Genomic DNA, 11,249 nt, shown 5'->3' on the forward strand with positions numbered 1-11,249 from the left:
GTTTTCTTTCACTGTATAATTGTAAGATCATTTATGTCTTATGGTGCTGCGAATTTTTGAAATACATTCTCTTATGACACATTGATAAATGTTCTAGCTAGTCAATCATGTTTCCCAGATTTTTGAATCAGTTAATCAGACAGTCCCCAAAGGATTTTTTTAATGTGGTTGATAGAACTTTCTAGTATTTGCTACCTGAACTCCACTGAATTCACAATGCACCAGATAGGGAATGATTACGAGCCTTTTCCATTCATATTTTAAGGGCAATGTAACACGTCTCATTTCTAGTCTGTGGGTAATCAGCAGTTTTCATTCTATTTACTTTTGGCTTTATGATCAATCAGAAGATTCAAATCAAAGGACAACCATCAAAAAGAACTTCATTAAGCTTTGTACTCAACACCAATCCTTTATTAAGACAGTCAAAAAAAAAACTTCTTTACATGTTAGCAAAGAATTCCCCTCATATATGTTAATAATAGGAACTATTCAGCCAACAGCCTAAGGTCCTTACTTTTTGTTGGTATCAACAACAACAAATAAAATAATTTCAAGTCCTTAAGTAATTTTAAAAACAAAATTAAAAAAAAACATAATTGTTTTCCCTTCCATCATAAGCTAAAGGTTTTTTTTGCTCCTCTAAATTAAAAGTCTTTAATTTTCATTGATAACACATTAATAAACCATGCTCAGAGCATGCTGGGGTTTCAACGTTGATTGGATTCTGTTAAACAGAGATTACTCAAAAATCAGAAAATAACATTGGTTTAATTCTTCGAAATAAATGCAATAATTACATGAAGAAAGACAGATTTATATTGGTAATTGCCCTATTATGATTGCATAAAGTATGGAGGATATGTATTATATATAGAGTGAATATATATTTCCTCTGTCAGTCCTTTGCCCAAAATGGTTTTTATACCTGAAATTTCAATTTGAACCAATTTAGGCTTGATTTATAGCACAAGCAAACACTCCTACCAAAAATATTTCAGAAGTGATTCTGTCTGAATAATGGATAATGCTTTGGGATGACTTTTACTGAAGAATGGACCTATCAGCTCAGGATCTCTTGCAAGCTGAATTCTGATATTGAGCTAAAAAGCCAGTCTCCTCATTACTTCAAAGGAAAGTCTTTAAAGGGACCTTGAAAAGTCATCATTCATCATCCTCATCTGTTGAATCTGTGTATAAGGCTACAGAATCATAAATGAAGTTGTAGAGTTTATTGCGTGGTTTCGAAAGAGGACAGGATCGGCACTCTTCGCTGTAATATCGCTCCAAAAGCTTGTAGATATTGCCTGAAAAGAAAAAAAAATGTACAGGTCAATACTTCATTTTAAGATTTGGGGAGCAAACGTGCACATTATCAGAATTTATTCTGAATTCTGAAGTGCTCAAAAATTATATTCAATATGCAACAGTCCAAATAAAGAGCCACAATGAATTGATTGGGATGTGTCATGGGTGATTTCTATATGCAGGTGGACTGGGAAAATCAGGTTGGTAATGGATTGCAAGAAAAGGAATTTGTGGAATGTCTATGAGATGGCTTTTTGGAGGAGCTTATGATGGAGAGCACTAGGGAACAGGCAATACTGGATTTATTGTTGTGCAATGAGGCAGACTTGACAAGGGAGCTTAAGGTGAAGGAACCCTTAGGAGGCAGTGATCATAATATGATTGAATTTACTCTTCAACTTGAGACGGAGAAGGCACAATCAGAGGTAACGGTATTACAGTTGAATAAAGATAACTACAGAGGCATGAGGGAGGAACTGGGTAGAATTGACTGGGAGATGAACCTAGCAGGAAAGACAGTGGGACTGCAATGGCAGGAGTTTCTGGGAGTAATTCAGAGACACATCAGAGATTCATCCCGAGGAAAAAGAAGCATAGTATGGAAGGATGAGGCAACCATGGCTGACTCGGGAAGTCAGGGATAGCACAAATGTAAAGAGAAAGCATATAACGTGGCAAAGGGCAATTGGAAACCAGAGGATTGGGAAGCTTACAAGATCAACAGAAGGCAACAAAAACAAAGGGAGAAGATTAAATTTGAAAGTAAGCTAGCCAGTAATATAAAAGGAAAGACTATAAGAGTTTCTTTAGATCAGATTCCCTACAGTGTGGAAACAGGCCCTTCAGCCCAACAAGTCCACACCGACCCTCTGAAGAGTAACCCACCCAGACACTAATGATCTAGATGAAGGAATTGAGGGCATTCTGGCTGAGTTTGCAGATGACACAAAGGTAGGTAGAGGGATAAGTGGTATTAAGGAGGTGGGGAGGCTGCAGAAGAAATTTAACAGGTTGGGAGAGTGGGCAAGGAAGTAGCAGATGAGAGTACAACGTGGGAAGTATGAGGTCATGAACTTGGTAGTTTTAGTCCAGGATTCTCTCAAGATAAACTTGCAGGTTGACTCAGTAAGTAGGAAGACAAATGCAACAATGGCATTTACTTTGAGAGGGTTTGAATATAAAATCAGGGAAGTACGTCTGAGGCTCTAGAAGGCACTGGTCAGACCACATTTGGAATATTGTGTGCAGTTTTGAAGCTCCGTAATTCAGGAAGAATGTACTGGCCTTGGACTGTGTTCAGACGAGGTTCATGAGAATGGTCCCAAGAATGAAAAGCTTAACTTATGAGGAATGTTTGAGGACTCTGGGTTTACTTGATGGGAGTTTAAAAGGACGAGGAGGTATGTAATTGAAACGTACAGAATACTGAATGGTCTGGACACACTGGATGTTGGGAAGATGTTTCCATTGGGAGGAGAGACTAGGACCCGAGGGCATAGCCTTAGAGTAAAGGAAAGCTCTGTTAGAACGGAGATAAGGAGAAATATCTTCACCAGAGAGTGGTGAATCTATGGAATTGCCACAGAATGCTGTGAAGCCAGGCCATTGAGTATATTTAAGACCGAGATAGATAGGTTCTTGATTATCAAAGGGATCAACGGTTATGAGGAGAAAGGAGGAAATTGGGGTTGAGAAACTTATCAGCCATGATTGAATGGTGGAGCAGACTCAATGGGCTGAATGACCTAATTTCTGCTCTTTTGGTCATGGCATTTAACAGAAATTTTGCATTTTTAACTTTATACAGAATTTAAATGCTTTGGATGCAATGGATTTTTTCCTTTAAAGGAAAGAAAACTTAAGGTCATTTAATTTCTGAAGAAATGTCAATTTGGACACAATGTTAACTCTGTTTTTCTCTCTCCACAGATGGTGCTGACCTGCTCAGTTTCTCCAGCATTCTATTTGTTTTTGCTATCATTCAATTTATTTCTGATTCTAAATGCTAACAATTCTGTAGAAAGCTTGCCTTACCAATAGTTTGCTCTTTCTCGATTAGGAATTTGTGCATCTCATATATCTCGATCATTAATTCTCGGTCTCCGAAGGTGAAATAAACCACATCTCGTCCTGCTTCTGCTGCTGCCATCATCTGCAATAAGGCTGAAATATATTCACGTCAGTTTGTTAGTCTATCAGAAACACATCCTCTGAAGTACTGTGCTTAAACATAACCAAATTTCTTTCAAATGCCAAACAATATTTTGTGGATTTGCAATACTTTCCTTTTGCACTTTGAAACCATCTTCAACCTGGCTTTTAGTATTACTTTGTAGTGCTCAGACTAATATTTTTGTATATTTAACAAAAATAATTTTCAAAAAGACAATAGCCTAGCAGCTAATATATCAGAGCTCCTTCGATCCAGAAATATTAGTATTTGGATCATAAATGAGGAAAATATTCTCCAAGAAACAGTCATCATTAAGCAAAGCCTGGGGTAGTAATGAGCCCTTTGGGACCAGTGATGAACTCTAAAATGACACGACTACAGTCAAACCCCACATATAATGAATACTATTTTCCACGTTAACTACTTTTTAATTGCAGGCGTTTGTTGATTTTGGGTTGACTTTTGCTTGACCTTTTGATCCAAAAACGCATCATTTAGCAAAGCGAAAATTACTGTAGTTATTTAATAAGAGTCAATTAATCGAAAGTTAGCTTTCCTCTGCATGAAGTTTTAAACTGGTATTGATCAATATCACGATTTTCAGGCAATATGGCTCATAAGTTGCCTATAGTTCTGGTGTCGGATGTGATATTTTCTGATTTTCTACATGTTAACTGATGTACCTGGAGAGCCATATACAGATACATCTGTGCAAAACATTGAGAATGTGTATACTAATTCATATTCATTTAGAGAGAACATGAAAAACCTCTCCAAACAATTTCTGAATTGCTACAGGAACAGACTGCCTGTTATGCTAAAACATTTGGACGAAGTTGAACTTTAAGCTCAGATCCAAAGTTTGAATATTTAAACAGTGATGAACTCACCAATAAGATTAATAAATGGAATTCAGAAATTATTTAGTGAAGCCTCCTTCATAATTTATTAACTCATGAAAAATCACTTGATTATATGAAAGAAAATAGATGAGCTTTTTTTTTTTTTAAGGACAGCAATTATGTTTCAAACGTTATTGAGACAAATAGCTCTGTTATTTTAAATGTTAACTTCTTGCATGAGAGAAAGAATGCCTACAATATCATCTCTCACAAAGAACTTGCATCAATAGATTATTGTGTGAGATCTTCATGCTGCCCCAATTACACCATAACCGAAGAGATATTTTTGAAGTACAATCAGTATTTTTTTGTCGGCAGGTTCCCATGAATGACCAAACAAGCTTCACTTCATGGCACTGTCACATGGATATATTCAGCTAAAACTGGGTAACACTCGTTAAAGTTGGGTAACACATGTTTACTTACATTTTAACCTGGCATCACCACCAAAAGCTCCACACCCCCAGTTCCCTGTAGCCACAGCTGAAAGATTCTTGGGATCTATGCCTGGTCGCACAAAACCACAGTAAGCCTGGAAAAAGGGTAAATATAAACAAAAAGATTTAACGTAAAGGGCAAAGGAGACAAACTAATAGTTAATAGGTCTAATTTCTTTTTCGTTACAATGCTAATGTGAGTTTGATCCAGGTCACAGAGTGATTCCATAGTAGAAGATAATTGATTTAAAAGAGGAATTCTGTTTATCCTCATTCAATAGTTCAATGATTTGCTCATATACTACTACTAAGTCTACAGTAACCTTTTTTTGTATTATGGATATTAACAAGATTATCTTTCCTTCTGCTTGATGTTTGTAACTGAAGGATCACCACATCATTGTACCTAGTATGCTGACTGCATATTCAACTAAATTAATGGGATACAAAAGGTAAGCTTAGCTCTTTACTGACTATCCTAGAGTCATTTAATTTTGCATTTTGTACTTTCAGGAAAAGATATTAACTTTCTGATTCTGTTTACTGAAAACCTATTGAGATCATTGGGGATTAGCAGCAATCACCAAGCGAATATTTACACAGCAGCACAGCTGTACTTACAAGACTTGAACGCACACTGGCTTTGTGTACAGATCTTAAGCTGTCTCAATGGGTTTCAGCTCAGCAGAAGTCACACTTTTGAAATATGCTATTTTCCCTTACATATTATTAAATCCTCCTCTTGCTGTTTTTCTTTAGTTGCACCTTGGTGCTTTCCTATAGTGACATGACTGTAAGATTGGCAACTCGGTGTCTTGGGGAAAATTGTCTTGTGATTCCCAAATAAGGAGTGTTTTACAATTGGGTCCAAGTGAGCTGCACTACTGAGTGGTCTTTACTATTTCAGGCTTCTTTTAACATGAATCACTGGAAAAATTACTCTATCTTTAGGTCCATATTAAGGACAAAAGAGTAACGAGAGAGAGTAATCTGCAAGGCTGCCTTTGTGGAACAGCAGGAGATGGGGGAAGATACTAAGTGAGTATTTAGCATCAGTGTTTCAGGAGAAAGATATGGAAGATTAAGAATTTGGGGAAATAGTGACATTTTGAAAAGAGGTGGTGGTGCTGACAGTCTTAAAACTCAAAGGTGGATAAATCCCTAGGACCTGATCAGATGCATTCTAGAACTCCGTGGGAAGCTAGGGAAGTGATTGCCATGACCCTTGCTGAGATAATTGTATTAGTGTTGAGGTTCTGTTCGCCGAGCTGGAAGTTTTTATTGCAAACGTTTCATCCCCTGGCTAGGCGACATCATCAGTGCTTGGGAGCCTCCTGCAAAGTGCTTCTTTGATGTTTCCTCTGGTGTTTATAGTGGTCTGTCCCTGCTGCTTCCGGTTGTCAGTTTCAGCGGTCCGCTGTAGTGGTTGGTATATTGGGTCCAGGTCGATGTGTTTGTTGATGGAGTTTGTGGATGAATGCCATGCCTCTAGGAATTCCCTGGCTGTTCTCTGTCTGGCTTGCCCTATGATAGTAGTGTTGTCCCAGTCGAATTCATGTTGCTGGTTGTCTGCATGTGTGGCTACTAAGGATAGCTGGTCGTTTCGTTTCGTGGCTAGTTGATGTTCATGTATGCGGATTGTTAGCTGTCTTCCTGTTTGTCCTATATAGTGTTTTGTTCAGTCCCTGCATGGTATTTTGTACACTACATTAGTTTTGCTCATGTTGGGTATCGGGTCCTTCGTTCTGCATTGTTTGATTAGAGATATTCAGTATGGCTTTGTGAGGGGCAGGTTTCCGTTGTCTTTCTCTTAGGCATTTGTTGATGAAGTTGCGCGGGTATCCGTTTTTGGCGAATACCTTGTATAGGTGTTCCTCTTCTTTTTGCAGTTCTGGTGTACTGCAGTGTGTTGTGGCCCTTTTGAATAGTGTCCTGATGCAGCTTCGTTTGTGTGTGTTGGGGTGGTTACTTTCATAGTCTAGGACTTGGTCTGTGTGTGTGGCTTTCCTGTATACCCTTGTAGTGAATTCTCCGTTCGGTGTTCTCTGTACCATCACATCTAGGAATGGGAGTTGGCTATCCTTTTCTTCGTCTCTCGTGAATCGGATTCCTGTGAGTGTGGCGTTGATGATCCGGTGTGTTTTTTCTCAATAAAATTCGCTGTTTCAGAATTTGACTCGGACTGAAATGTATTAATATGTGAGTCATGTTTCTCACAATCAGGAATTTGTGATGAAGGGCTTTTGCCCAAAATATCAATTCTCCTCTCCTGGGATGCTGTCTGACCTGCTGTGCTTTTTTCCAGCACTACACTTTTCGACTAATGATCCAGAGACCCAGGTGATATCCAGGGGATCTTAGTGTAAATCCTGCCATGGTGGATGGTGGAATTTGAATTAAATAAAAATATGGAGATAAGAGTTTAATAATGACCATGACCATTGCCAATTTTGGGGAAAAACCTGTCTGATTCATTACTGTCCTTCAGGGAAGGAAATTGTTTCCTGGTCTAAAGTTTGTGCGAAGATTTGTAGCTTGGGTGCTCGTTGTTGTGGTTCTGTTCGCCGTGCTGGAAGTTTTTGTTGCAAACGTTTCGTCCCCTGGCTAGGCGACATCATCAGATGTCTGGACCCAATATACCAACCACTACAGCGGAAAGCTGAAACTGACAACCGGAAGCGGCAGGGACAGACCACTATAAACTTCGGAGGAAACATCAAAGAAGTGCTTCGCAGGAGGCTCCCAAGCACTGATGATGTCGCCTAGCCAGGGGACGAAACGTTTGCAACAAAAACTTCCAGCTCGGCGAACAGAACCACAACAACGAGCACCCGAGCTACAAATCTTCGCACAAACTTTGAATAATTGTATCAGTGATAGCCACAGGTGAAGCGACGGAAGACTGGAGGTTGGCTATGTGATGTCACTATTTAAGAAAGGAGGTAAGATGAGCCTGACATCAGTGATGGGCAAGTTGTTGCAAGGGATCTTGAAGGACAGGATTTACATGTATTTGGAAAGGCAAGGACTATTAGGGATAGTCGAGATGGCTTTGTGCATCTGAAATTGTGTCTTACTAATTTGATTTTTTTTGAACAGTTAACAAAGAGGATTGATGAGGGCAGAGCAGTGGGCATGATTTATATCGATTTCACTAAGGCGTTCGACAAGGTTCTGCTTGGTAGACTGGTCAGCAAGGTTAGATTACACGGAATGCAGGGAGAACTAGCCATTTGGAAACAGAACTGGCTCAAAGGTAGAAGACAGAAGGTAGTGATGAATGGCTGCCTTTCAGACTGGAAGCTTGTGCCACAAGGATCGATGCTGGGTCCACTGCTTTTCATCACTTACATAAATTATTTTGATGTGAACATAGGAGGTATGGTTAGTATGTTTGCAGACGACACTAAAATTGGAGGTGCAGTGAACAGTGAAGAAGGTTACCTCAGAGTACAATGGGACCTTGATTAGAAGGGCCAATGGGCTGAGGAGTGGCAGATGGAATTTAATTTAAATAAATGTGAGGTGTTGCAATTTGGAAAGGCAAATTAGGGCAGGACATCCACACTTCATTGTAAGGCCCTGGGGTGTGTTGCTGAACAAAGTATCCTTGGATTGCAGGTTTGTATCTCCTTGAAAGTGAATTCCCAAGTCGACAAGATAGTGAAGTCTGGTATGCTTGCCTTTATTGGTCAGTGCATTGAGTATAGGAGTTGGGAGGTCACATTTTGGCCGCATAGAACACTAGTTAGGTCACTTTTGGAATGCTGCATGCAATTCTGGCCGGTCTGCTATATAAAACTTCAAAGGGTTCAGAAAAGATTTAAAAGGATGTTGCCAGGGTTGGAGGGTTTGAGCTATAGGGAGAGGCTGAATAGGCTGGGGCTGTTTTCCCTGGTGAAATCATGAGGGACTTTGGATAGGGTGAATAGCCAAAGTCTTTTCCCTGGGGTGGGAGGGTCCAAAACTGGACAGTAATTAATTTATGATACCTTGTCAGCATGGATGATTTTGACTGAAGGGTCTATGCTATACAGCTCTATGACTCTATATTGGACATGACGAATGCAGCATGACTATGAAGACACAGTAATGGAATTCATAGAAATATAAATCACTGAAAAATGCTATTCCATTTTATGTGACCTTTTTCCAACAATCAACTAAATTCATACATTTGATGCAATGATTTTACAGTCATAGAGCTGGAAAGCACTGAAACATACCCTTCAGTCCAACTTGTCCATGCCAACCGGATATCCTAAATTTATCTACTTCCATTTGCCAGCATTTAGCCCATATCCCTCTAAACCCTTCCTATTCATGTACCTATCCAGATACCTTTTAAATTTGCAACTGTACCAGTCTCCACCATTTCCTCTGACAGCTCATTGCATCACCCTCTGCAAGCAGAAATTGCTCCCGAGAATCCTTTTAAATCTTTCCCCTCATCTTAAAGCTATGCCCTCCAGCTATGACTCCCCTTCCTTGCAAAAAAGGATCGTGATTATTTACCCTATCCATGCCCCTCATGATTTTATGAACTTCTATAAGGGCAGCCCTTCACCTCGAACACTCCAAAGAAAATAGTTCCAGTTATTCAGCCTCTCCCTATAGATCAAACCCTCCAACCCTGGCAATATCCTCATGTTTTCTTTAATGAAGGTTATGGTTTTTCACAAATTTTTGTTATATATTTAAACACAGGCCTAGGATGCTGTCTTGTTAGGGTCTGTAACTTTGAAAATATGAATTTATTTTACTCGTATTCTTCTTCAGCTCCAGTAGGTTATCTACATCATTAGCATTGCACAAGTCCTGGTTAAGTACTGGTAAAGCCGATAGAGATTGAGCCAGATAAGGAGAGCACACTTGTTTCCCTGGATTACTTTTTGAAGAAGCTGGATTTTTATGACAACCTGGCAACTGGTAGATGCTTTTTCTTATCTTTTAAATATTTTTAAAAATCAATTTCAGTTTTTGAAATGGTATGGTGGGATTTGAACTCATGACCTCCAGTTGTGAATTCAAGCTTCTGAATTTTTAGTCCAGTAACATACCATAATGCTCTTTGAAACCCCTGTAGTTCAGTTAAAAAAAAATGAAAATGAGAAATAGAACGAAGTACTCTCCAAATGAGAAAAAACTGGAAGGGAATACAGTCTAGAGAAGGTTCACTAAATTGATTGTGGCAATGGAGAGATTTTGAGAGAATGAGTAGATTGGGCCTGTACACATTGAAGTTTGGGTGTATGAGTGGAGACCTTACTGAAATGTACAACATTCTTACTAGCCTTCATGGGGTAAATGTGGAGAAGTTGTTTCCCCTTATGGGACACTCTAAGAGCAGATAGCATAATCTCACTCATTTAAGATAAAGATGAGCAGGACTTCTTTTTACTCTGTGGAAGTAATTTATCATTCAGTACTTTGGAGCATCCTAAAGATGTTAGTAGTGTTATTTTAATAAACTGTTTTTGTTTCTTTCTGAGTTTGTGAAAGAAAGGTGGGAAAGAAACATCAATTTTGTGCTGGTGGTGAGGTGTGCCAAGATGACATTTCAGGATCAGCCAAAGTAGATTAGCTGAAATAAACTTAAAATTTCAATTTATGCAGAGACAATTATGAAATAATTTATGAAAGCTGTGAAGAATGTTATTAAAAATTATGAATTTTAAATTGAAAAGCATTACTTACAAATAAAATGAACTCAAGAAACTACCAACAAAATATACAGTGTTTGTTCCCAAGCTACAGATATATAATTTATTTTTGCAGGAAGTACATTTTAAATATATTCTAAACATATATATCTGAACATGACTTAATAAAGTCAAATGCTTTTAATGTAATGTGTTTAAGGAAAGTTTTGAAACCTCAGCTAGAATTTCAATTCTTGTATTTACTTTTGTACTCAACAGAAACAACAGTTCTTAAAATAATGCATTTTGTGCAGTCAAGTAAATTTATATTTTACTCTAAGGAGTATCAGAAATAAGGCGGGTGAACGTAAAGCGTGGATCGGTACCTGAGACTACGATGTTGTGGCCATCACAGAAACGTGGATAGAAGAGGGACAGGAATGGTTGTTGGAGGTTCCTGGTTACAGATGTTCCAGTAAGATTAGGGAGGCTGGTAAAAAAGGAGGGGGGGTGGCGTTGCTAATTAGAAATGGTATAACGGCTGCAGAAAGGCAGTTCGAGGGGGATCTGCCTTTGGAGGTAGTATGGGCTGAAGTCAGAAATAGGAAAGGAGCAGTCACCTTGTTGGGTGTTTACTATAGGCCCCGCAATAGCAGCAGAGATGTGGAGAAACAGATTGGGATACAGATTTTGGAAAGGTGCAGAAGCCACAGGGTAGTAGTCATGGGCGATTTCAACTTCCCAAATATTGATTGGAAGCTCTTTAGATCAAATAGATTGGATGGGG

The 11,249-nt window shown here is 38.8% G+C and overlaps 1 protein-coding gene across 4 annotated transcripts in view; it reads right to left on the reverse strand.

Moving 5' to 3' along the window:
• Positions 1–392: 392 nt before the first annotated feature.
• Positions 393–11,249, reverse strand: part of parga (poly (ADP-ribose) glycohydrolase a) — a 202,150-nt gene continuing 191,293 nt past the window's right edge. For all 4 annotated transcript variants that reach the window (XM_043679036.1, XM_043679037.1, XM_043679038.1 and 1 more), the window contains 3 exons: positions 4,810–4,915; positions 3,343–3,471; positions 393–1,307 (listed from right to left, as the gene is read on the reverse strand). In XM_043679036.1, the coding sequence (XP_043534971.1) occupies positions 1,165–1,307; positions 3,343–3,471; positions 4,810–4,915 (378 nt within the window). In that variant the 3' untranslated portion in view covers positions 393–1,164. The remainder of the gene's footprint in view (positions 1,308–3,342; positions 3,472–4,809; positions 4,916–11,249) is intronic.

The sequence above is a fragment of the Chiloscyllium plagiosum genome, chromosome 38, assembly GCF_004010195.1.
Source record: "Chiloscyllium plagiosum isolate BGI_BamShark_2017 chromosome 38, ASM401019v2, whole genome shotgun sequence".
NCBI lineage: Eukaryota > Metazoa > Chordata > Chondrichthyes > Orectolobiformes > Hemiscylliidae > Chiloscyllium > Chiloscyllium plagiosum.